The sequence below is a fragment of the Parus major genome, chromosome 1 (genome assembly GCF_001522545.3).
Source record: "Parus major isolate Abel chromosome 1, Parus_major1.1, whole genome shotgun sequence".
Taxonomy (NCBI): domain Eukaryota; kingdom Metazoa; phylum Chordata; class Aves; order Passeriformes; family Paridae; genus Parus; species Parus major.
In genome coordinates this window covers 38136012-38163051 of record NC_031768.1, presented here as the reverse complement: position 1 = coordinate 38163051, position 27040 = coordinate 38136012, and the positions used below count along the sequence as shown (strand labels likewise).

Below are 27040 nucleotides of genomic sequence, written 5' to 3'. Positions count from 1 at the left end.
TGATGGAAGAGCCTCCATTCTCTTTGTAGCTGTCCTTTGCAAAACAGTCATGACCCATTCCTACACAGAGCACTCGTGCTCAAACAGCTGCAGGTCGGACCAACCTCCCCTCCACAAAGGAAAAAAACATTACAGTAAGGGCAGCAAGTAAAACTGCTTGTGGTCTTTGGTGGGGCTCAGCTAGAGGATAGATGGGTACAATGGTGAACAGGACTGTTGCTTGGAGGGCCTATAACAAGCTGGGGAATGGGCCTCATGGAAATCAAACTCAACACCATGCCACAATTAAGGCCTGGGCAGCAGCTCTGCAGAAAAGGTCTGGAGTGCCTGGCTGATAAGCTCCTGGCTGATGAGTCAGTAGTGTGCTTTTGCAGCAATCAAGGTGAAAGACTCAAGTATGTAATGTGGATACAAATTCTTGTGTACAGAGAAAGTCTAAACTTCAAGAAGTTGCTGAAGGAAAACCAGGCAGCAAAAGTGACAGTAAACATTGAAAACTGACCTGAAAAACAATGCTGGCAGACTGTAATTTTCCTTGGCAAAACTGCTTAAAAGACACATCTGCTCTCCTATTATGAGGTAATGCCCAATAAAAAGCAGCAAGGGCAGCTTAGTACCTTGTCTTTGCAACATTTTCCTTCTTCTGCATCAGTGATACAAATTTCAGTCCAAGAATATTATTACATTGACACTGATTTCTAAAAGCTATTAAACTGGCCTTCACAAGTTGAAGAGCATCCTTAACCAGAATACACATTCTTAATCATTCCTGAGATGTCCTCTATAACAAAATAATTGGAGAGTCCTATATAATTGTCTCCAGCAGTCATCCTAAGAATTTGGCTCTTGAGTTCTTCAAGCAAAGATTATTACCCCTGCCATATAAGTCTACCTGTCTACCCGAGACACTGGAAAACAGATACAGCAATATTTTGATTTGTCTGTCTTACTCTACCACTAATAAAAGAAACATCATAAGCACAATCGTATCCAATACAATAGGTCAGAAAAGAATAAACAAACAAGCAAGAAACCAATTTTCATCAAGAAATCATTAGCTCAGTTGAAAGAAATTAAACCTACTCAAAGGGAAGAAAAATATATCCGAAGAAAACAGGAATCATCCTAAGTAACATTTGAAAAGGCAAGATAAACCTATTATATCAGCAATAGAAATATGCACAATAGTTCCAAACAACCTAAACTGAACCAGCAGGAGCTGTTCACAGCATCTCACAGCTCACTGTGGACTAACCCACACTGAGGTCCCTGTGATGCCATAACTATGCTGTTAAGCCACACCAGTTCAGGCACCTCTAGAATACCATGCCAGCTCTGGTTAATCATTAATCATGGCCTAATCAATAGGATTATAGAATAATAGAACGACAGACAAGCTCTTCACAACACAGCTCCTTGTGGGCTCACCCAATGAGTCCCCTATTTCCTGTGCTGGAGCACATTCAGATACCAGACTGCATGTCCTGCATAGCTTTTCACAGTCATGAACTCGTGCTCTCTTGTGTGCTTATTTAACAGAGCCCCCAAGATAATTTCTCCACAACCGTATTTGAACTGCCAACCTGCATTCGGATCAAATAATACCAGAGATCTGAGAGCTCACTTGAAAAAACATCTGCCAAGTAATTGTTCGTGTTAAACACAGCTGTCTTACAAAAACTCTATGAATAACTCTATATTCAGCATTAAATGCCAGCACTTGCATATTGCAGGAATTTAGAAGGCTTAGTCACAGGAATAAATCTTTGCAATTCATTAAAAATACAAGTAATGTTCTGAAAAGTTGACTCCCATTTAAGACATCCCTACATAATGGCATAAAGAGTAGTAAAATATTTAAGCATATACATTTGTAGGTTTGATTTATTTCTAAAATACTTATCATTAAGCTTCTAAACAATAAAACATTTAGCAAATAAGCCTATCATAAAGTGGACTTTTCTTAAATTAAATTCAGTATTTAACAAGAATTAGGGACAGCAACCTTTCCAAAATTTATAACAATAAATAGCTGCTAAAGCAGGTTTTTTTTAAAAAAAATATATTTCATGAGGGTAAACAAATTAATCTGGCATTTTAAATTTTGCTATGCTCCACTGAAATGTACAAATGCTGAAAATATATGCAATAGGATAAAAGGGGCAAACAGAATGCTTACTTTCTCTAAATGCTTTACAGTAGCCAAGGAATGACAACAAGAAGAACAGGGCACACAGTAGGTCAGCTCTGCCAACAATCCCAGCAACCTTTAAAAAAAAAAATTATCAGATTTTTATTCTTAAAAAAACTGAAGTAAAGGAACACATAAAAAGTGAAATATATAATAGAATATAACTGTATCACTCTTTTTTTCTTTAACTTGATTTACTGGATTAGTTATATCCAGTTTTTAAGATGCATCCTATTTTTTATTGGGTATTGCTTAGTATCAACTACATAAATGGTTTGTCTTCGGTTTATGAAAATTTTAGTTTATGGAATCTTTTTTTTAAGAAATGAAGGAGGACTTCACTGAATAAAATTTAGACTCTACACAATTCCATCTGTTTTTTGGATCAAATTGCATTTCAGCAGAACACTTAGAGAACATGAAAATATAAACCAGTTTGGGTTGGAAGCAACTTTAAATACCATCTCCTTCCAACACCTCCCCCCCCAGCCTTTCACTAGACCAGGTTTCTCAGAGCTGCATCCAACCTGGCCTTCAACACTTTTAGGGATGGGGCATCTCTAACTTTTCTGGGCAACCTGTGCCAGTGCCTCACCACCCTCACACTAAAGAATTTCCTCCTAATATCTAATCTAAATCTACTCTTTTTCAAATTGAAGCCATTACATGGCTTGGAAGCCAAACATCCTGAACCACAATTAAATTGGCAGCTCTGCTGAAACACAAATCAAAACTGTTCACTTTTGGAAGACAAGCCAGCCTTCAAATTACAGTCTGAACACTCAGAATGGACAAATAGCTTCCAGCTTGCAGATTCAGGGGGGAAAAAAAAAAAGTAAATCATCCCCTTCTGGCAGTCTTTTGTGTTATATTAACTGACTGCATGAGAGCTACCATCAACTGCATCTTGAAACAGAGGTTGTACTAATGCAAAAGAAAACAAGAAGCACATCCTGGGACCTCTGTACTCAATATCTGTGCCAACCTATTTAAATCAAGTGCAATCTCAGGGCTATCTGTAAGCTTTGGTTAAAGCCTCTAAACTGTATTTACAATAACTTGCTGAGACAGAGCAAGACACTTTTGGATCTTCAATTCTTAATTACACAGGTGTCAGGATAACACCACAAAATTTTTGTGAAAATCATGACATAGAGCTGGTATGGGACTGTACAGGCCCTGATGTTGGAAACTTACTAGAACCTACACCCAGAGCAAGGATCATGGAAATGCCCCTTATTTTTCAGTCTAGCTCTGCTTCCTGGAGTGCTGAGTTCCATGTTTTCGGGAGATGTTCAGAGGCAGGGCAGAACGGCTACAGGTTTTCTCTTTAAATTCACTTTTTGTGATCATATTTCAGGGACAAAAGCAGGAACTTTAGTTCTTGCATAATATACCAGTTGTCCCATTTTGTGTATGGAACAGAAGAAGGAAAGTAAAAAAGAAAAGGGCAGCTTCTGTGTCAGGGTAGCATGAAGGAGCAACTATTTCTAAATAACTTCAGAGAAAGAGAAGTGTATAGGCATGAGAATATGACTGATTCCACTGCAGAGACTCTCTCCCACTTTTACCCTCAGCTTCACTTGAGCACTGTAAAAGAAGAAGCTGTAGGACTCCTAAATTCAGTTCAGAAGAACTTCTTGATTTATCTACAGCTGTACACCTGACTTCTCTGCTGCTTCCTCTTCTATCATACAAAGGAATTATGAGAATTAACTCAATAGCTGTGGAGTGCTTTGAAAGGTGAAAAAAATGAAGTGTCATTCTGCTTCAGGAGCTGCTCTTCCTAATGAGATAAAAGTTAGGGTGAGCTGACACAATTTCGAAAATAAATGTCCACTTGTTACAGCAAAGAGATTAAGGGGCTAATAATGCACATGGCCTCAGATGACTCCAACAGCAAAATGTTAACCTAAAATGCAAGACAAGGCATATAGATTCTGGTAAGAAAGCAAACAAAGGAAAGAAAACAAACCAGTTTTAAATTAGTATCAGATATATTCTTACGTCCATGATTCATTTAGCATTTCGACATTGAAGTGTTACAAAGAACAGGCCTTTTTTTAGAGAACTATAGCACAAGACTATTCATTTGTAGGTAGAAAAATTTAGTGTTTTCCTTACATAGGTACTGAAAGCATTACACCTTTCAATATCTGTTTTATATGACAGTTTGTTTCACTGTATAAACCAAAACCCAAAGCAGCAAACAGACGGATTCTTCACAATTTTATGTCAAAATATGTCATCTCATTTCAAAACCAGGATGTCGGATACTTAAAACTAACAGGTTTAAAATCATAAGGAACGCTTTTTAAGAGATGCTGCCAGACACACACTCATCCTAGAACTGTAGCAGTATAATGACTTCTTCACTGGAGCAAGATTTATTATTCACCATGCAAATGATTAGAGGCTTTTTTTCATTCCTGGATTTTAGAAGAGGCCTGAAAAATAAGTGTGCTACTTTTCCCCCCTCTTCTTACACAGTTTGCCTGAAACATTTGCAAGTCTTCAAATATGCAAGCGGACCACATCACTTGTAATTTATTTGACATGACAAAGGGCTTATTAATATTCTCATGCTGATTTAAATATATTCTTAGAGTCAAATGGAATGAAGAATAAATTTATGGATATTGATAAAGGGGTCACTAGTAGGTCTACTACAAAGTTAAGACTCAAGTGAGATTTCTCTTTACATGTCAGAACATCAAAAGCACTGAAGACTTGTTTTACTTTTCTCTGACATCTAAAACTGGTTTTGGAGAGCAAATATGAGGGGCCCTTCTGACACGGTGCACTCTCACAAAGAAGTTATTGTGCAGGCCAGTGAACACCAGAGAATGATTGTCAAGATGTTTTAGCCACACTGCCAGAAAAGGTGTCAAATTACTAATGCATAACTTTGCACCATCTCTAGGTCTTCAATAGATGCAAGGTCTTCATCAGCTTAGAGCACAGCTTTCAATAACTTTTTCCTCACCAATTGTGTGCAGAGCAAATGCAAGAAGCCAAAACCAGGGCATATTGTGAATAAATGAAAAATCAGTGCCACGTATGTAGAATGTGCACTGTAGGATTCACTGTTCATTGCTAGGACAAAATCAAAATTAAAGGCAGTACTTTTTCTGTAGCTTAGACCTTCAAAATTCTAATAAAACCCCAAAAAAATCCCTAATTGTGATAATTTTATGTCTCATTTATTCATTATCACAAGATCAAGAAATCAGTGATGACATTCAGCAAGCCCACTAGCATAAGGTCATAAGATTTCCTTAACTATAAGCACAAAAGAGCTTTTTAATAACACCATCTTCTCTTCACAGAATTCCCACCCAAGGACTTTGTGTTTTGGTCAGATATTTTAACTGGCTGATATACATGTGCCATGCTTCTCTTCTGCATCTTCACATCTTTGCTTTTGCCTGCACTATTAAAGGACCTATTACTGTCAAATCTGTGTTCCCCATGTAAATAATTACAGATTGTGATTAAAAAAAAATCCTTTAATCTTCTCCTTCATATTAAAAATATAAACCCAGTTTGATCTCTCATGAAATAGGATGATTTCCAGCCCTTTAATCATTTTCATGGCTCTTCTGAGCACTCTCCATTTTTTCCAATGTTTGTCCTTGCAGCTTGGATGCAAAACTGAATGCAGCATACTAACAGTCACATACAAAGTTCATAGAGTGCCCCTACTCCAATTTTAAAACTCTTTGCTTTTTTTAATCAATGCAAATGGAAATGAAAAGTAATTAGGGAAATCCAGGAGGTAGGGAAACTCTGTAGTGCAGTGCTATCCTCCTTTAGTTATTGTATACTTGAATGATTTATCTTCCTTAATAAGGTCTAGCTCAATGGAATTACAAGCCTTGGAGATACTAACCATAATATTTGATTGTTCTATTAAGACATGTGCCAAGAGAAGCGTTAAGAATATATAAAAGCAATCTGTAGAGTATAAGGCTACGCCAGAATTAATTAGTCAAAACGGTCAAGAACTTCTAAAATAAAAATCTCTGGAGATAATTATTCAATACTTACACACTCGGTGTGCACTGGATGTACAGCAAAGAGCAAAGCAGCAAGAAGAGAGGACTTGGGAGCCAGGTTTAGCCGTCTTCCTTTACTACTGAATTGCAATCCACCCAATAATATGGAGAACACATCAACCATCAACACTGAGATAATGCAATGCAGTATTATATTGATGACATGGAAACCAACTGGGTAGAAGCCTCCAGCAAAAAGGTAATTAATTCTATATAGAAACAAAAATATTAAGGCTAGGAATTAATGCTTAGAAAAATGCAAATAGAAAAACTAAACAACCCCACAGCAGACATTTGCACACAAAAATAAAACAGACATCTCAGTACACCTGGTGGTGTTATAATTTAGCCACAAAAAGAAGATAGAAACAATATCCCAGTTGTTAGGCCAAGGTATTCATAGGGAAATGTCACATGGATACAGTATCTATCCTCTCCAAACACACACCTACCTACCATTATGTTAATCATTCCTATAGTTACTTAGACTTTCCTATAGTTAATGGCTCTTGGCCAACAATGTAATTTCATTGTTGCAACACAGGAGTATCCTGGGAATAAATAACCCAGCCCACTGAGGGATACCCCTGGGTTTAAGAGCAGCCAACTTGATGAAATTATGTTAATTAAATGCACACAGTGAGGAAACTAATATGCACTGGGACTATGATTTCCACTGATGTACTCTCTGAAAGAGGTCCTAGCATGTGGGTACAATCAGTATCTACCCAGAAAGTAGTCAGCACATCTTGGTAACTGATTTGAGGCTGATTAGAGAGACATTTCATACAAGTATTAGAATCAGAAGGAAGAGCAAGTGAAAATTCAGTCTAAATCCCTATTCAAGACAGGAACTCTGCAGTAAAATGGAGGCTGAGAAGAAGAGGGGGAAACATTGTGCTATTATCCTTATGCTTTTTAGGTAGGTAAGGTACACAGAAATCCAGTCTGAATAGGGAATTTTACACAGTTATTTTGGTTAATCTGCATTTGGCATAAATAAAACCTATTTAAAAACTTAACCTATTATAAATATGATACACATAAAGGTTGGAGCTTAGGGAAATTAAGGAAACCCATTTCTTACTTGTGAAAATACCATTTTATAGACCATCTCCACAGGCTCATCTATACTTTCAGATATAGTAATGATTGTATCCCAGTTCACTCTTTAAACAAACCAGAATGTTATTAGAGATGGAATGTACCACAGAGACAAGAAGAAAAAAATAAAAAAAAAAAGAAAGCAAGTTCTGTATAAAGCACTGTAAGATTTTATAGGTTTAGGAATCTGACATATTCTATTCAGTTGCTTACTTCTCTTGATGAAAATGTGATGTAAGCCAAATAGACAGTGAAACCCACAGTGCTAGGTACTTAAAACACTGACATGCCCCTAAAGGGTCAAAGTTTTTGCTTGAATATGAGGACTAAGAGTGGGAACACTTCTTCTGCACTCACTTAGTCTCTGGTTTGGAATGGGCAACAGCAGAAGGAGCACCAAGTCCCCACTGACACCATTGAGTCACAGGGGGAAAATAAAGAAATTAAGGCTTCCTCAAATATTCTCTGCATTACTGTACCAGGTTTCTACAAGGTCTACTGTTTGCTCAAATCTTTGTGCAAAAAACATGAGCTAAGCATCTACAAAAGTAATCCTCTTAAACCTTTAGTTATTTGACAGAACCAGCAAGTTATATATTGGCAGACATTTCACTATATTCTCAGACCCCCGAGTTAGAATATTGGAGTGAAGAGATGGGAAGACTATAGAGTGATCTGACAGAAAAAGGCCACAGTACCTTGATGCTATTTATAAAATACACAATTTGATAGGTCAACAGGAAAGCAGAGAACAAAAACTACAATAGCAGCCTAAGTGGCAGAATGGCTAAGTGAAGGGAACATATACCTTCTAGTTCCTTGATGGTGTGACATACTAAACCACACCACCCCTAGTACCAGGTACAGAAGTCCATTAAGACAAAATCTATGGAAAGTAGATATAAGTACAGAATGTCAAAATAATTAATATTTTTGGAAAGAAACCATTGGAAAATTAAAACATCATTTGAGATTAAGGTAGTGAACTCAAAAATCGTATTCTGGAAAGGTATCCAACTACCCTCCAGCTACTTTGTTCTTGCCTTTTCTGTTGCCTTCCCCCTAAATTCAACTGAGACAATATAGGTCAAAAAATATTCAGACCTCGAGCAAAAATACAAGTCTCACCTGAAAGTCAGGACAGTTAGCGGTCGATATGACTTATGGCTGGTATTGCTGCTGAGTTTGCTACCCCAAAAGTCATGATACCACAGGTCACCAAGTGGGGTTTCTGCCCTGAGGTCCTAAAAGAAAAGAAAGTACCAGATTCTTAAAATTTTTCCTTTGTTCAAAGCAGCTAAAGCACAAACAAGTTCTGACTAATACAAGCTCACACTGAGATGGACATAGCAGGAGTTTCGTTGGCTCACTATTGGCATTTGCCCCATGGTACCTAAGTTTGCAATGAAGGTCACATCTTGAATGGCTGTCATTGTAAAGGCCACAATCCTGGATTCTGTAAGTAGGCATAACTACATGAAATTCAGAGTTATATTCACATCAGTTTATAATCTGGTCAATAGCAGAGATATGAAACAGATAAACCTCTTTACCTTATAATTTTGTGAAAAGCCTTTGATTTTAGGTGTAGGTTTACTTACAAAGAAGGTCAACTACAAACTGCTGCAAAATAGCCATTTTTTACCAGTGCAGTAGCATAACCACTAATGAAAACATGAAATCAAGGAGGCTTAAGGTAGGAAACAACAATTAGCTATTTTTTGAAGCCTTGCCTTGCACAGAACTATTCAAATAGTAGAGGTTGTTTTAATACATGAAATCAATAATCAACATCTCTACATACTGCTCTAAAAGATTAAAAGACAGAAAGGTAATGAATTATTTTAATTCAGGGTGCAATAGGGGCCTATAAAAAAACACTGCAAAGAAAAAGGTCTTGTTTTCTTGCTCTTCCCTTTTATCTCAAAGCCATACTAATAATGAAAAATCCAAATAATGTAGGCTATTAAATGGAAAGCATGCACTTCAGAGGAAAAATGAAGGATCTTGCTAGCATCTGCCTCAGTTTTCTGAGGAAAAGCTTGGAAGTTAAAACTAACATATACTTCCCCTTCTTCTGCTTCCCCAGTGCAATTAAATACCAATTTATGCTACGGCAAAGGACATGCAGGTTAAAGACACTTGAGACAGAACCTAAGAACAAAGTACTACTCCTGCAATCAACAAGTTACTCTGCCCCCACCTTCTGTCTTGAAATTATTTGAGACCAATGAACTACAGCTGGTGAACAAGACACTGCAAACACAAGTAGACAAACAGGCTGGCTAACCCCACAAAAGGTCTTACAAACCCTGGTGGCCCTGTCTTATTGTTCCTACAACTCCACCTATTTAAGATTCTCACATTGCAATTCCCTCCGTTTATTAATTCTCACTTGCTTCTATAGTATCTTGAGCACTCCTGTGGTCTCCAGAACCTTCCATCACATCCTTAGCTAGTATTTTTGGCTTGCACATTCTCTCAAATTACAGCCAAATTGCTGGATCCTGATGACTGGCAGCTGCTAAACTAAACTTAAAATAACTAATTTTTTTCTTGCTTCTTTAACAAGAATAGTCTTAACATATTCTTTTATCCATCCAAAAATACAAATTAAAAAGCAATGCAAGAAGAGATTTATTTCTATCACTTGATCAAATTTGGCTAGTATTAGACAGCTGATTGAAAAAAAATTAGGAAGGAAATAGGCTAAAGTTCTTAGCACACAGTCAAATGAACTGAAGTATTCTCTAGCAGGTTACTAATCAATACAGAGAAAAGAGAGCAGGGCTAAAACTGCAGTCTGAAAAAAACCTAGACTGCAGCTGTCAATTAAGGCACTCTCAGGGAATTTCTTAAGAAATCAAGACTCACAGTGGATCCTACTTGGGCTTAAAAATTACCAAGGTGAAAAATTTCTTCACACTCTCACAGATGTTTCTACTGCCAAGTAATAGCTAGAAATTTCTTTTTTCTCCCAGGACTGCTATTTTAGCCTTAGGCACCTAAATTCCTGTTCCATTCCTCATTGGTATGCACAAACCCTAAAGGTCATAATTTGACTCTCAGAGCAGGAACACACTCAACCAGCAGCTCACTAAATCAATACAGCCAGCTTTTCCAGGGGCAAGCTGGGACAGGGATGGACACCAGCATCCACTGAAGTCTTTGTACTCTGCAGGGGACACTTGTCAGAGGGTAGTGTGGCCCTCAGACTGCTTTTCCAACCAGCAGCACTGCCCCTTATGTACATAAGGTCTTTCTTCTCACATGAAAGACATACTTTCATAAATGTTAGTACTGAAAAAAGTACATCTTCCACATCACACAGATGGTCTTCCATAACTTGAGAAGGGAAATGTACAAGGCTTGATTTCTGGTTCCGCTATAATCAGCCTTCTTTTGTCTTCCATCGGAAGAATGCAGGAAAAGCTGAATGCATGGAATTACTTAGTGATTAGATTATACTTCCATACGACCTAAAAATCTTCAATCATGTATCTTGCCCTTGTATCCAAGTTCTGTAAGAAAGTTTCTTACATTAATTTTCCTACTTGGTGAACTTAGCCTAAAATAGGAACAGTCTGCTCCAAGAGACACAGCTGTTTAAAAGCTACATATGATTTTCTCTTAAAAAAACCCAAAAGTAGCTATCCAATAATCTCTAAATATTTGATTAGTAGCAACTTACAGACAGCAGAGTTCAAGATTTGAAGAAAGGTCAGTTTTTCTATATAAAGGCTTATGGAAATGACATATTGTGTCTGAAGCTCTACTTTATCCAACTGTTTGTCTTGCCAAGCTAGTAAATAAATAAAGACAAAAGCCACTGTTGTTTACCAATTAAAAATGCTTAAAATGCTGCTTAAAATTATAAGAAAGCATCTGGAAAACATGCCTTTATCTCCAATAAAATCTAATAATGGAACGTTCCATGATATGATAGGCATGGGGTCACGTGTATCTTTTCCCAAAAAAAAATAAAAGAAATGAAAGATTGAGATGATGGCAGCTAGGAAATTAAGAGAAAGGATACTGTGAGGTACCCAAGAAAATGCTACAGCAGCAATGCTCAGTAAATCTAAAATTACTTCAACTGCTGTCTTTCCTATTAAACTATTATTCCTATTAAAAGGAATAAAGTATGCTATGCTTTGTTTAATAAACTGTGCCATTGCTAGATAATCTCTCTCCCCATTAAACTGGTAAACTCATTGTCTCTACATTTTTCTTGTGGATTTTGAATTTCGATATATCCATATGACCCCTGTGTTAAAATTATATTGTCACAAAATCCTCATTTCATTTCTAGGGAAGAATAGAGGATTTTGATGTGAAAAATAGAATAAGCCTCCCAGTTTTTTAAACATACAGACTACATATGGATTAATTTATTTAAGCAGTTGGTTCTCAGCACTGCCAACAGCTAGAATCCTGTGCTAATTGTTGGGTTGCATAGATAAATTGAAACATTTTTAGAGTAAAGACTGAAAGAAATAGAGAGAGATTACAATTGTGGAAATTGCATACTAACAAAACAACCTGCCTTGTTTCAACATCAGTCTTTTGTTCACTCTTTTACAAAATTAAAATATTATAAACAGGTTGCAAATAAAACTGTGCAGAATGAAACACTGCCAGGAGCTGTGCAATCTAAAATACAATACTACTTTAAAAAAACCCAAAACAACAATGCTGTAAGTTCTTAATTTGTCTACAGTATTCTCTTGAAAGCTTTGAGATTTATTTCCATGTTGACAGATGTATTTTCCCCCCATACATTTCTAACTGAAGGTATGATGACTTGCACACACATAATAGAAATTTGTCTAAGGAAACAGTAATTCTGCATGATTCTAAAAGGCACATTGTGATAAGTTGCCTCTATATTTTGTGCAAAAGAAAAAAAAAGTGAATTGTGTTCTTCTTGAAGTATGAGTCTCCGGATTATTCTCTTTGTAACCCCATGGCTTCAGGAAGACTGAACCAACAGATGAATGCAATTATTTTCATCCTGTGCTTTTTCTTTCTAAATATTTAACAAGTACCTTCCAAAACAGCATAAAAGCTGTAACACCAATACCCATCCATGGGCACAGCCTCACTCACTGCTACATGTGATCCTGTGAAGTGTCCCAGCAACTGAAGACACTGCACTGCTCAAAGTCAAAAGAATCTCAGCTAGAGGTTTCTTTCAATCACATGTTAATTTCTAAGCATTTCAAGGTCTGTTCATTGCATGTATGGTCAGCTTTAAAATGGAACACAAGAATACTCTACCTCAATCTTAAAAAAATATTGTTGTCACAGGAACTTTAAGGTGGGGGAGGAGGGAAAAAAGGAGTTTTGCTTGCTCCTATAACATTTTTACGGTATAAACTATACCTGAAGACCCCCTGCACCCTATAAGACCTTAATGATGCCTTATGTACCTGCAACCAGACTAAGTTTAATCACTGGTCTTATTCTGTGACCCTGAGAAGATAATGAACAAAATCTCCTATTAACATCCATGGGTATCAAAAAAGTTTACTGTACAGTCTCACTGACTTAGGAATGAGGATAAAATTAGACCTACTGGCAGTCTTGATGTACAGATAACCTTAAATCAAACTTAACTTTAAAAAACACTAAAAACTAGAAAAAATAAGTTTTTAAAAAAAAAAAAAGTAATACCAAAAGGAAGCTCTTTACTAGACTGGAACTTTTAGGCCTATTTAGATCAACTGTTGCATTATTTCTTTTCCTATGACCATTTATGCCGCAGGGTGTAAGGAAAAGAAGAGAAACAAACCTTATTATTGATGATGGCTTCAGAATCATCAAAGACAAAATCTCCATCATAGCTGTTAGCAAAACAGAGGAAGGAAATTAATGCCACAACCATTTTAGCCCAGTACGATGGAAGGAGGAACCATGATACGTCATGGTCAAGATTAGGTTCCATTTGTGCCATTCTGTGAAATACTTGTTCCAAGTTGGGAGCTTCAGCATTATGTTGGTTGAAAATCTGAAAGAAACACATATAAGTGAATGCTTACAGCTCTAATTCACTAAAAAAGATTTTTAAAGGAAAGCTGGCTTGGGAGAGGAGATGAAGTTTCATATAAACTTACATTTTTTTTTTTCTCAGTGCCTCTCAGTTACTGGAACATACCTAACATAATTTTGTACTTCAAAAGAGGAAGTAAAAGCAAAATTTCTCATGGTTGGAGCACAGAGAAATACAAGAAATTCTTGGATGTTAAGGTAAAACTTTGGCACAGACAAATTCTAAAACCTAGAGCAAATCACTGTTTTTCTGTTTCTTATTGTTCTTTTCAAGCAATACAAACAGATGCATCAGTGGGGAGGGTGAAGTATTTATAAACTTATGTAGAAAATTATAAACATTATAATTTCCTTTGCGTTTGACAAGCAAACACTGTCAACTGCCAAAAGAGCCCAATTCCCTTCAGTTAATCAAATTAAAGGACCTAGTCTTACACATTCCCCCATGCAAGGAATTCATACAAACATCACAGATAGACACATGGAGATAGCAGTTAATGGACTAGGCCCTAAATCTCAACAATTCAAGCAATGAGACAACAAAACTCCTAGAACTGAGATGGGACCAGTGTTCAGGAGGTCACTTTGCACGCCTCAAGTGCAGCTGAAATTCCACTGCTGTATTCATGGGCTTATTGAGGCAGATGAAAAAGAGCCTGCAATCCAAGCACACTGAGTGATATATCAGTGTGCTTGGATTTTCACCCATTAGAGGTGAGGTTTTCACCCATTAGACACCTTTACTTGGATGGGTCTCTCTGGATGCTCCAGAGCCAGCCTTCTGTCTGGACTACTACTCTGCCTTCGCTTCTCAGACACTACTGTGAGTGGTCTTATTATCAATTGCTGGTATAAACGGCAAGCAAAGGAGGTTATGAATGGAAAACTGCAGTAAAAGCCAGGCAGAATATGAATTTTTTTTTATTTTGTAAGCCCAAAGAATGATAAGCTACTATATGTACCCATCTTCAGTCTCTTCTTATTTATTTGCTTGTTAAATCAACTGTTGCACTCCTGAAAATGTTGCACTTAATACTTTCATACAGAGAAATAGAAAATCTAGAAAAATAGCTCCAGTGCACCCCTGCAAACATTGCAGACCGTCTTTGCACGGTCTAGCAAAACAGCTCCAATCATTTGGCTTCTGGAACAGAGCTGACCATTAGAGCTGCTACAAAAATTGCTCTGTAGCTTTCTCTTTTTGCAATATAACATTCCGGTCCCCGCAGATTCCCAATTCCTGCACACACACCACAAGTGCACAGGGACAGGCAGTGCACCCTGCCACACCAGTGCCCCTCCTCGCTTTGGAGACCATATGGCGCTGCTCCCAAATTCAGATAAAGTCAGTAACCTGGAGCTGTGCAACCTGAGAGGCTGGAGCTCCCTGGCTGAGCAAAGCAGCTGCTTTAAGAGCAAAACCTTTTCTCGGAGTAGTTCACCCGTGTGCTCGTAGTTTGACGGGAACAAAGAGAGAAAGCGTGGCTATTAACTGAGGGAAGTGCACGGCGTCGCTCCCAACAGCATGGATACAGCATCAACACGCACCACGCAATTAAAATATTTAATCCACTCAAAATCCATTTCGTCCCGAAAGTTTCTCCCATTACGCCTGCTCTATTTATCGGGCGCACAGCTGCTGCCAGCCCTCCTCCCCGCGGTGCAGGAGGCCGGTCCATGGGGGGCTCCCTTCCCCGGGCAGCGCGGTGGCGGTGCGGGCACCCACGAGGGACCGCCACCTCCCCGGGGCGGCGCGCACGCCGCTGCCCGGCGGCAGGGGACGGGGAGGGCGCCTCCCCGCCGCCCTCTCCAGGGAAAGGGGAGCCCGAGGCGACCCGGAGAGCAGCCGCCGCACACCGCGGGCAGCCCGGCGGCGGGGCGGGCTCGGTGCGTCCCGCCGGAGAGCGCCGGCACCGCGGGGGTGGCTCGCACTCAGGCTGGCGCTGGCCGTGCGCGGAGCCCCGAAAACTTGGGGGCGTCCCGGGCAGCCGGCGGGCGGTCCCGGGGAAGGAGCCAGCCCGGGAAGGCGGCGACGGCTGCGGGGTAAGTGTAGAGGCTGGGGAGGGCGAGGTGGGGAGGGCAGGAGAGCCCCACGGGGAGTTTGGCGGTGGCCCTCCCCCGCTCGCCGCTCCCCTTTTGTCCTGGCGGCGACGTCTCCGCCGTAGGGGTGGCCCGTCCCGTCCGGCCCTCGCCCCCGGGCCGGTCCCACCAACGGACGAGGCACTGGCGAGACCCCCGCTCCCCCGCGCGGCGTTACCTGCGAGGACACGGAGCCCGCGCGGCATCTCCCACCCGGGAGCGAAACTCTCCCGCCCGGCGAGCCCCGAGCCGGAGCGGCCGGCGGGGGGGGGGGCGCGGGGGGGGGGCCCCCCGGGAACAACCCCGCAGCCCATCGGCCCCCGCCCCCCCCCGCCCCTCCATGGCCCCGCCCCCCGAGGCAGACCCGCGCGTTCATTGGCTGCGGCCGCGGTGACGCGCGGCGGGCGGGCCCGGGAGGGCGGAGCCGGGCGGTCGCTCGCGGAGGCAGCGGGGCCGGCGCGGGTCGCTCCCCCTTCATCCCAAACTCCGCACCCCGCGAGCAGGCGGGGCCGGGCGGGCTCCTGGCAGCGCCCGCCGTCACCTGCGCCGCGTTCCCGGTGCGCGCCCGCCCCGCCCCGGCCGTGGTCCTGGTCCCGCGCATCTGGCTGGCCGCGGCGTGGGGGGCGGCTCGGGTGAGCCGGGGAGAGCGGGGACCGCCCGGCACGGGGGCGGGAGAACCGCGAGCAGCGAGTGCTCCCTCCTCTCGCAAAGGCGAGGTTCCTGCGGCGGCGGGCGTTTGCGGAGCCAGGATCCCCCGGGAGCTGACACAGAGCCAGCGGGGCGGTGTCGGGGTCTCGCCGCCTGGGACGGGTAGTGGGTGAGCTGCGGAGCGCTCCAGCCTTTCTGTAAGAGGCTCTCGTCCTACTGGTGTTGTTGTAGGTGCTCTCCGCAGGACAGGTACTGTAAGGAGACAGCAAAAAGGCTGTATCAGGTGTAGTTAATTCGCACGTTTAAACATCACCGCGATTTCCTTGTAAGAAAGTGTGATTAAACATTGAACTGGTAACACCAATTGTTCGGCAGAAGCTTCTTTAAAAAAAAAACCCATTAAAATCTTAATATGCTGAAATTGGATGAGAACTCCTGACTCTGTGCCAGGGAGTGACATACAATTTGGAGTGGGATTTTTAAAGATGTTTGCATTATCAAGCGTCAAATTAACAAGGTTATTTCATGGCTCCTTTGAGGCTTTAACTCTCGAGTGGAAACACTGCTTTGGGAGGGCTTTGGTGGCTGCCACCCATAACTGTCTGCTGACACCTGCTCTGGAACATCTGCTCTGCAACACGGGCAGCTCAGCTTCGTGTGAGGCAGCAGCTGAGGCAGCACAATTGCCAGGCTCCTATATTATTCAGCTGTGTATGTGGAGCGCCTGCTTTTAAGATGGAAGTCTGTAACTTGTGCCTGTTAAACAGCTACCATAAAGCGTCTGAGGTGCTTCTTGGTTGTGAAGTGCTGGAAAGCCGTCGACCTGCTGTCATCAAGCACTCCCAGCTCTGTGAACTGATTGCAGACTTCTAGTACCTGTGGTACAAGAGCTAAAATAGATACGCAAAGACCTGCAAAGCAATAAATTGAACCTCCTGCTTTAAAATGATCTCGTCTATTCAGGCTTTGTCCCTGATTTAGTGGTCTAAGTGGGCACGATGAGGAAGCTTTGTTTCACAATTTGCCATCATGAAGTGGTAAAAGTGAAAGATGTCTTTATGACTTTTGGGTCATTTTGCCTTATAAATACAAGGTAAACCATGAGATAATTAACAGAAGTATGTTTCTAGGTTTCTGCTTTTACAATCCAAAGCATTGGATTTATATCACTTCCTGAAAACGTAAAAATAGCTGATTTGACATATTATTTCATGATTAGGAAGTGCTGGTTGATGTTTCCTGACATTTCCTTTCTGTTTCAACTTCCACCCTCCAAATATCACACATATGTATTATCAAGTTAAATTCTAGTCAACAAGAATTCTCAAATTCAACAATCTTCCTGAGATTACAATACTTAATAGAATTTTTAATTGTTTTTTGCTAGTGGAAGGGCCCTGACTCAGAAAAGAGGGGCCCAATTTAGAAAGAAATTCCTTATTTAGAAAAGACAGTATATAATGAATTCAGTCTTATCTTCTATAACTTCTAATGAAGTAAATGAAATTTCAGTTCATGCTTAAGTTTGCCCATATGTAAGAGTTTATTTTAATTTTAAGCATATGTAAATATATGTAAGGTTCTGTGAATCAAGGTTGAGATTTTATTCACCAGACTCACTGTTACAATTGCCAGACGATTACACTATTTGACTCACTTTAACATTTCTGTGTTTTGTTCCCATAGCTAATTTGACTTTATCGCATTTGCTGATGTATTTATTTCTACTAATGGCCTATTCAAATCAAATATTCTCCTTCATAACGCCTTTGCTCACATTTCTTGGACATCTGCACATCCTTGATCTGTACTGTATAACTGGAATTTCATTTGTTTGGTGTGTCTGCTGGTATCATCAGTTCTGGTCAAGTATATATATATTTCCACATAGCCAGATGCACAGATGGTGTAAATCACCTCATCACCACTTATGTCAATACAACAATAGTGATTAACGTTTCCATATGAAATAGTTAACACATGCAGAAGGCTGTGCTTCCCATTATTTTCCATTTAGAAATAACCATTTTTTTAGGGCTTTATTATTTTGCTTTTTATAAAGAGCAGCTTTTATGATGACCTTCTGTTCTGCTTTAATTAACATGAAGAACTGCAGAGCAAATACCTGTTCTGGAGAGCTCCCTAGTTCCCTCAAAATCTGATTCAAATCAGCTACAGTTGCATAATTTATCTTCAGTCTGCTTCTTTGGAGGGTTATTATAGCATTTCAATTTGAAGCGGTTCCTAAATACAACACTTTTTTTTTTTTTTTATCTGCAGTTTCTGGGAGGGTTGTGTGTATGAAGTATCTCCTCGCTCTGTAGTTTTCTCAGCGTGCTAAATTGATCTGCCTAAGTGGCTATTGCATCCTTATTTTTAGCAGCCTGTCACTGCAGATCTGCCCAAAGGCCAGCCTTGCTCTTGTAAGAAAGGAGTGTGCAAAACCCATTGTATTTCAAGGGATCAGCACTTGACAGTATCACTGTGACTGCAGACAAGAGAATAAAATGTCAAGGGCTGTGGTAACGTAGGATTGAACCAAAATGGTTCAGAAGCTAAGGTTGTTTTTGGAACAGCTGTGTCTTCTCCATGGTGTGGATTTTGCCGTCATAAATGTGGCCGTGGCCACTGAGAGCCACTGCTTGTGCCTGCAGATAACCAGCTGCTCCCTACCTGTTCCATGGCTGGGGCATGCACAGGCATTTTATATGAAAATATTTTCATAAAGGATAGGCATATTTTCCCTACTGTTGTTAATAATATTTTGATGGTGTCTTCCTCCAGACAGCTGGTGTCCCAATTAATTACACTGAATGAGGCATTTTAAGTAGCAGGTCTTAGGCAGCTTGTTTTGTGTGTCATGTATTGTACAAGTCTGTGTGTGTGTCTATAGGTACACATACGCATGTAGAGACGGGCAAACTCATATGCCCGCTGCAGTTGCAATGTTGATCAACTGTAAGTCATAAAAACAAAACAGAAATGAAACAGAAGTTAAATGAGATAGTTGCAAGAGGAGTGCAATGAATGGAGTCTTGTTTCCTGTTTTTTCTGTTTCATCTTCCTACACCTTGCTTTACTAACTTAAAGTGGTTCCCCTCATGGCCCATTGTAAGTCATCCTCATTAAGATCCCTCTGTATTCCTGACTTTGCTTTTTGGTTTGCCACCTGTTTCATGTTCACTTTATTCTATGACTGAGCAGAGCTATGAGTGTGTTTCCTGGTGAGCAGCCTGCCCAGACTTCCTGGCCAGGCAGTCACCACGCAGAATTGCTGACAGCTGGGTCTCTCTGTGAAAGTGTCCATCAAGTTGCTGCCATTTACACAGCCATTATGGTTTTTTTTTAATGAAACATGCAGGAACTGAACATGCTTGAGGCTCCTGTACTTTGATAACTCCGGATTGAAGGGAACAGAAATTATTGGAAGAGGATTGACAGAAAGAACCTACGACTCTAATTTTATTTCGAATTGAGGCTTCCAGTGAAGTACTGAATCCTTTAGCCCTGCTCCTGTAGACATGTCCCTGCCTGTTGGTTGGCAATGAGCAGGGAATTGAAGACTTGCTGCTACTATGTTTTGCTGCTACTAAGATGTTTAGGGTAGAGTTGAAGGATTATGGCTCACAGTCTTAAATTGTGTTAAAAGTATCTGCTTAATCACACATTCTCCTTCCCCTAAAAAAGTGGATAAGAAATATATTTTAAAAACAGTTAATTCTGAATATGAGAATTATACTCTGTGGAATGTGTTCATTTTAATAAAAAATGAAAATGTAATAGGTCAGAGACTTGTGGATAACAAAGATTCCACTATTCTGTTGTTCTCTGGACCATAAGAATACTCATCACTACTTCTCATTGTAGTACTTTAGATGTAGTACAAGCTATACTTCAGCTTTTATGGGAAAAATAAAAAACTGTCTATCACTAATCAACCTAAACCTTTCAAGGAAAGTACCAATGTAGTTATGCCAGCTTCAACAAAGTCACCATTAATACTGAACTATTTCACTCTGTGCATCTGCCAGCTTTTTGTTAGAGAAAATACACCTCTTTTTGCCAGACAATGAAATTAAAATAACTATCTGTTCTTGACACAAAGAAGCAGAAGATAAAAAATTTAAATGGAAAGTGGAGCTCCTAAATCATTTTCAAAGATTCTCAAATTCCTTTCCTAAAATTATTTCAAGCTGTATGAGGAAAAGATTGGAGACACAGTCTGAATGATTGCATGTGCTAACATTATGATTTAAGAATATTTCCAAGTTTTACATTTTAAAATTGTATTGTCCTAATCGAGGGGCTGTACTAGCATCTCTGCTGTCAGAATCAATTTGTAATTCATTACTTTTGTCCTCCAGTTTAATAGTGTTTAAACTACACACACATACACAAACATAAATAAAAATAGGCACTTTTAAACACTGCTGTATCTACCTTAAGGTTAAGTTGATTAGAACTTTAATGTACACTTTATAAAATTGAATTGGGCGATACATTAGAAGATTAGGAAAATTATAATCTACTGCAAAAACTTTCCAGCATCTAAAGATGCATTGAAAAGCATTCAAAACCCTGGTCAGAGCACCAGAAAAATTATTTGCCTTTCCTTTTATTACCTAATGTTAGCAAATTGGACCTTCATTTTGCACTCACATAGTAATTTGCCTAAATAAAATATAGTGCTGAATGTGGTAAATCAGTCAGATGGTGTCATTTTGTACTGTGTAGTATGAAATTATGATGTGAAGTAGAGGAAAGAATGAGCTGGGGCCTCTACCTTTTCCTGCTATTTTTAACTTTTCAACCATGAGCCTAGCCTTGTCTTTTATTTAATTTCCGCACGCCAGATTACCTAACAATGGGTTCCAAAAAATCCTAAAAGTTCATCTGCATGAAAAGAACTCCATGACCGAGGCCTATATTTAAAAAGTAGGAGGGAAAAAGGGCTTTTTGATCTCTAAAAGTGAGACCTCTAGGGAAATACATACAATGGAATACTACAACACGATGAAAAAAAGAGAGGTTAATAGTCCATGATTCATATGAACCCAGTTTATAACTCCTAAGTTGAAATCTTTATTGAAAGATCTTAAAACTATCTGTGTTTGAGGTATAGCTGAAGAGCAGCATAATCCAACAGGCAACCATTAGACACCATCAGACAGCATCAAAGAGTAACACTGGCATAAACCACAGAAATTATTTTAAACTTTTCTTGTTTTTATTTGGGAAATTAAATTGTTATTCTTACCAAAATAATTTTATTTCATCTAATTGTGGCTACGAGCATGAGATCATACAGTAATGCTTGCATTTTTACTGTCTACCCGAGAAAGCACTGACATATTTAAAACGTATGAGTTACTGTAGAATGTAGTTAGAGTGGCTGCTTTTAGATAATTTCCAGCTGTGATTTGTAAATAATATTTTTCTTTCTTTCCGTTCTTGCTCAGTGGTAATTATGGCTATATAACAAATTTAAGAAGGAATACTTTATCTATTTCTATCCAATATATTTTTTTCATCTAGAGTGCTTGGCAAAAGAAAGCATCTTGCTTTAGAGGTGGAAAACATGAAGAATAATGAGATAAAGTTGCTTATCTATGATTGACAGTAATTCAATGGCAGGAACCAGAAACAGAACCCAACAGAGCTGGTTATAACATTCTGTTTTCTTTCTAGTGAGGAAATCTGAGGCTTCACAAAAACTAGCTGAGCAAGAAGGACATTAAAACCCCAGCAGTTTCATAGGACACAAACCACTCTTCTTCTTCTGCCCATCCAAGAGAGGTCCATCTCAGGAGAAATGGGACTAAGTTTTTCAACTAGCCCATTATCTTCTAGAAGATTTCTTGTTGATGGAAAGTGGATTTGATAGGACACCCCTGGGCAGGCTGCCATGCACTGAATTCTGCACTTCTCTCTCTGACCCTCTAAGAGGGGAGAAAAAGGGTAGTTCTTTTCTCTCTCCCCATCCTGATTTCAATTTTGTGCCTCCCAGTCTTGAGTAGTTTTGGCCATTATTTTGACAGTTTCCTGTGAGGAAGTTATTCAGAAAGATTGCACAACCAGGTTTTTAAGTCTGTGTATGTAGCTTGTAAAAAAGACCCTTTTTCATAAGTTGGCCTGAACAACACGTTACCTGTTGAGCACCTGGCTTTCTACAGAGCCTGTAACTTTTTTTCTTGCTCTTCTGGTGCCTACTGATATGCAATTATTCTTTTCCCCCCCAGTTAACTAAGGCCTGTGGGTGAGATTCCCATAGTGATAGATACTACCAAAAAACATAGGAAAGACAGAATTCCCACCCCAAAGAGATAGTTTGTGTCCCAGAGTTTTGCAACATTTAAATGGGTAGAGCAGCATTTATCTAATAAAATTTAATAGATCTAGTAAGGAGTAAGGGAGGGCTATCCTTCTATTGCTGGTGCTCTTTTGCATGGACAGAGGGAAACTATTTGTGTGCTCTTCTGTTCTGATACTGCTACAGAGCTCATTAAATCTCCTTTTTGCAAGGAAGGCCTGAGGGCTATTAATTACTCTGATTTTCCATATATAAAATGGGAAGAATGCTACTAATCTGTTGACAAGTCTGCATGAAGCTGTCCAACTGTGAAATAATGTTGAAAATTTCATTTTCTCAGAGATACTGTCATCTCCTTGTGGGTTTTTTTTTTCCTAAATGAGTTAGTAAAGCACTTCTCATTACCATGGAGACTAATATTTTATTGCAAAAATTGTAATTGCAAGCGAGTTTCAAGGTTGCAAGCAGATTTTCCAGAAATCAGGTCAATTGATGAAGTACCTGCACTCAGTGTTGGCTGCTGCAGTGCACATCACTTTCATACTGAGTCTTATTTACATTCCGAGCCTCAGGGCTCGGCTGCCAGCAGATCAATCGTGGAATTGTTGGGGTGTGATAGATTCTGCAATAGGATAATAAAGGAAAAATAACTTCACTGAAGGGCAAACTTGCTTGCATCTACCCCGGGGTACATCAGAGTAGCAATGTGTGTGTGCAGGCAGGGACTGCAAAAGAGTTGATGCCCCACAAGAATATATATGGGTTAGCATACCCATAGCAGGTTGTTGTAACCACAGCAAAAGATAGATGGCTCAGTGCATGGCAAATCAAGGCCTGCCTATGGACAAATATCTCTTGCAATTATTAGCTTGATTTACTAAGAAAGAAAAAGAAAGGAAAACCTTCCTGCCTATTTTGTCACTATTTTTTTAACACACACCAAAAAAAAAAAAAAAAAAAAAGAGTTAATAAATAAATGAAAAAAAAAAGTCAAAAAAGAGGAAGAAATGGCTCCAGTCTGCAAACCAGAAGCAAAAATATCAACCATGCATTTCACTCCCACTCCTTGAGGGAAATATATGGAGAGATTTCAGCAAGTCTGTCTCTTTGAACTTTGTGTAGAAATCTTCAGGCAGAGTCCAATGACATAAGAGAATTTTTGACCGCATCTTGATGGAAGAACATTTCTACTCATGTTTCTTACTCTTGTATTTATTCCTTTCCAAGTGAGTCAGAAGCATTAAGAAATTGTTCCACAGATGCAGTAGCCGGTGGAACATGATCAAACACAGGCCAGGCATTAGTTATTTTTATGAAAGATATCTATCTTTAAAGAACCCTTGGCAGCCCTCATGCATTTGCAGCACTTACAGTTTTTATCAGTATCTTCTTGAGGACCCAGTTCTGAAAAGTGCCAAATGCTCCTAACATGTGTGTGTTGACTTCAGTGGCAGTAGTTGTACGAAAGCATCAACACTTGGGTGGGGAAGACTGGAGCCAGGCAGAACTATAGCCCTAGCTGTTTATGTACAGACATTTGCTTTTATGTCTTCCTTTTCCAATCACATTTAGTTTGAAAACCATTTTGCAAGATATCAGCTGCCTCTGAGCAAGTTTGCTGTGTTTAGGATCAAGCCCTGGTGATGCTGTGTCCCTGACCTCAAATGCCAACACTCTGGTGTGCTGCAAAATTTTTTCTTGTACTGTCCTGTAGTCTTGCCTAAATTATCTCTTGATACAACACTACAGGGAGCTGTCAGGAAATACAGTTGTGTAGCTTTAACAAACAAACATTTACGAAGGACCAAATTAAACCAAAAAGAGAAATCTTCTGTTCCTTCAAGGCTATTATGGTACTCACTAACTGCAGAACTAAATGAAAAGTCTAATACAAACCACTAACCCCATTAGATGCAAAATAATAAGAGCAGGGTTTAACTGTATTACTACTCTTAAATTCTGGATATCATGAGAACAAATACTGGAACTCCATATTCTGAAAATGTATTATAAAATACTTCATTTGTGTCTTTTTTTAGGATATCACATTGTCTGAAACACTGGGCAGTACTCAACAAATGGTACACTGATACATGAAGAGGAATTGTCTCCTGTATTCAGTGGAATGAGAGAGAAGGGAAAAATAGAAGAAGGAGAAAAAAATTAAGACCCAAGGCAATAATTATAGCAGGCAATAATTCCAATTATGTTGTCCCAGAAAGTTCTATAACATGAATTTTTAAACATTTGCTTTCATGCTTTTGTGTTCCCTTAAATATGTGGCAAAAGATTAATATCTCTTGACTGCAATAATAACAAAAATTTTTTTTGCAACTGACTTGTTCTCATGTTGTTGATTTTATTATTCCCTCAGGAACCATTATTTTGTGTTTAGTCTCATTCTGAAATGGTGCACCATGATCTGTATCACATCCTTTAAGTGGTATAGTAGAGCTGGTTCATAGATTTTAGGATTTATTTTAAGTACCTATCCATTTTAGAAATAAAAAAACCCCAAAACATAAAATTTTGAGAAAGACTTCCTAAAATGTTTTCTTAGAGACTGCAGTTGTCTTTGGAATGGTTTAAAAAAAAAATTTATTAAGATTGCATAGGGTCCAAACATAGTGATATACTCATCTCAGTGGCTGCCCATGCTGTTGTGCACTCAATAGTTTTAGAAAAGGGATTTCAGCTTCTTGAGTAGTGAAGCTTCTGGTCCCATTCATGTGCACTTCCTTCATGCATCACTGCTTCCACTTTAAAGCTGAGAGAGGAGCAATAATGTTGCCAATTTCAGCTTGATTTTTATCAGTTCAGGACTAGCCTTTCCCAATTAAGATCTTGATTGTCCAACGAGGAAATGAAAAGGAACATTTGGGGAAGAGAGGAGGTTTTTTCTAATGGCTAAATTTCCTCTTGCTCTAAATTCCTTTGTGTGGCTCCACTGGTTACCTGTAGAGATTAGTAAGACTAACCTTATTAGGCTACTGTAAATTCCTGCCATAAACTGAAAACTAATTTTCTGAATTCTATGCATACCTCTAGGCCATCCACTTTATTTTCACCTTTATTTCGCTATTGAAGGTAAATTGAAATCTCACATTAAGCCATCTGTCAAATTCAAAAGGTGTTTCTTGTAAGAAAGGGTATTTTCTGTGTGTCACATCTAACTAATATTTTTATCTTTTGGCTTATTTTATTAAATATTTATATTTATTAGTTTATTTAACTACTTAAATAAACCAGCTACCATATAAAGTGTTCTTGAATATGTCTTGTACTTCTTTCTCTCATAAGCATCAAAGTAAACAAACACATATGATTATTATTGTTATGAGCATTATTATAACTCTTTAAAGACAGAAGTAGCACCAACAGTTTGTTAGAAAAACAGCTTCTTGAGAACCTGCTTTCCACAGGTGAATCTAGATCTTGTAAGCAGACCTATGGTCCTTTTAGGCATTCTAGGCTCTTCCCACTGCTGTCACTTCATACCAGTTTCGGTTCAGATGACATCTAGTGCATCAAAAACACAAACTGTGTGCTGGGCTGCATGAAGAAGATTCTCACCAGTAGGTTGAGGAAGGTAATTCCCTTTTCCACTCTCATAAGACCCCACCTGGAGTACTGTCCAGGTCTGAGGCCCCCAAGATAAGGAGGACATGGACCTGTTTGGGTCCAGGGGAGAGCCATGAGGATGAGGAGGGGGCTGGAGCACCTTTCCTATGAAGGCAGGCTGGAGAGAGAGTTGGGGTTACTCTGCAGGAAAAAAGGCTCCAGGAAGACCTTAGAACAGCCTTCCAGTTCCTACAGGGGTCTGACAAGAGAGCTGGAGAAGGACTTCTTGTGAGAGCGTGTGGTGAGAGGGCAAGGGGCAATGGCTTAAAACTGAAAGAGGGTAGGTTTAAATTGGATATTAGGAAGAATTTATTCAGTATGAGAGTGGTGAGGCACCAGAGCAGGTTGCACAGGGGACCTCTGTCTGTCCCATTCCTGGAAGTCTTCTAGACCAGGTTGGATGGGGCTTTAACCTGGTCTTGTGGAAGGTGCCACCTGGTCTTGTGAAAGGTGTCCCTGCCCATGACAGGGGGGGTTGAAGCTAGATAGTCTTTAAGGTGTCTTCCAACTCAAACAATTCTATGATTCTATAATTTTATGATTCTGTGAAAATTACCTGCTTTAGATGTGTACACCAGCTTCATTTTAGCTGTTGACATTTCTCAAGTTTTGGAAGAAGGGAACCTTGTTTTCCTGTTGAATTGTAGCAAATTACGAATTACTGGTTTTTAAACATGGGAAAGTGTACTCATTGTAAATTCATTCACTATTGTTTTACCAGTAATAATTAAGTCATAAATAAGCAAGAAACGAGTTCTCATAGCAGGTCCCAAAGTGCCATTCAAGCTGGTGGTGGTGTCTACTCACTGGAACTATGCGAAACACAATGAAGGTCCACTGGAAGACTTCAGGAAATCCTTACCACTGTGAATAAGAATGGATAAGGAATTATCAAGAAGTCACAACAGGTGAAATGCAGGAAAATATATGTATGTGTGTAGACATGTATACATAGACATGTACATCCATCTATCTATC

The 27040-nt window shown here is 39.6% G+C and overlaps 1 protein-coding gene across 2 annotated transcripts in view; it reads right to left on the bottom strand.

Moving 5' to 3' along the window:
- Nucleotides 1-15743, bottom strand: part of TMTC4 (transmembrane O-mannosyltransferase targeting cadherins 4) — a 55068-nt gene extending 39325 nt beyond the window's left edge. Inside the window, exons 1-5 of one of the 2 annotated variants that reach the window (XM_015643091.2) lie at nt 15662-15743; nt 13148-13363; nt 8482-8597; nt 6242-6458; nt 2180-2267 (exon numbers count right to left, since the gene is read on the bottom strand). In XM_015643091.2, the coding sequence (XP_015498577.1) occupies nt 2180-2267; nt 6242-6458; nt 8482-8597; nt 13148-13309 (583 nt within the window). In that variant the 5' untranslated portion in view covers nt 13310-13363; nt 15662-15743. Of the gene's footprint in view, nt 1-2179; nt 2268-6241; nt 6459-8481; nt 8598-13147; nt 13379-15661 lie in introns of those variants that run through there. The other variant, XM_033513970.1, reaches the window with a different exon arrangement.
- Between the last annotated feature and the right edge of the window lie 11297 nt (nt 15744-27040).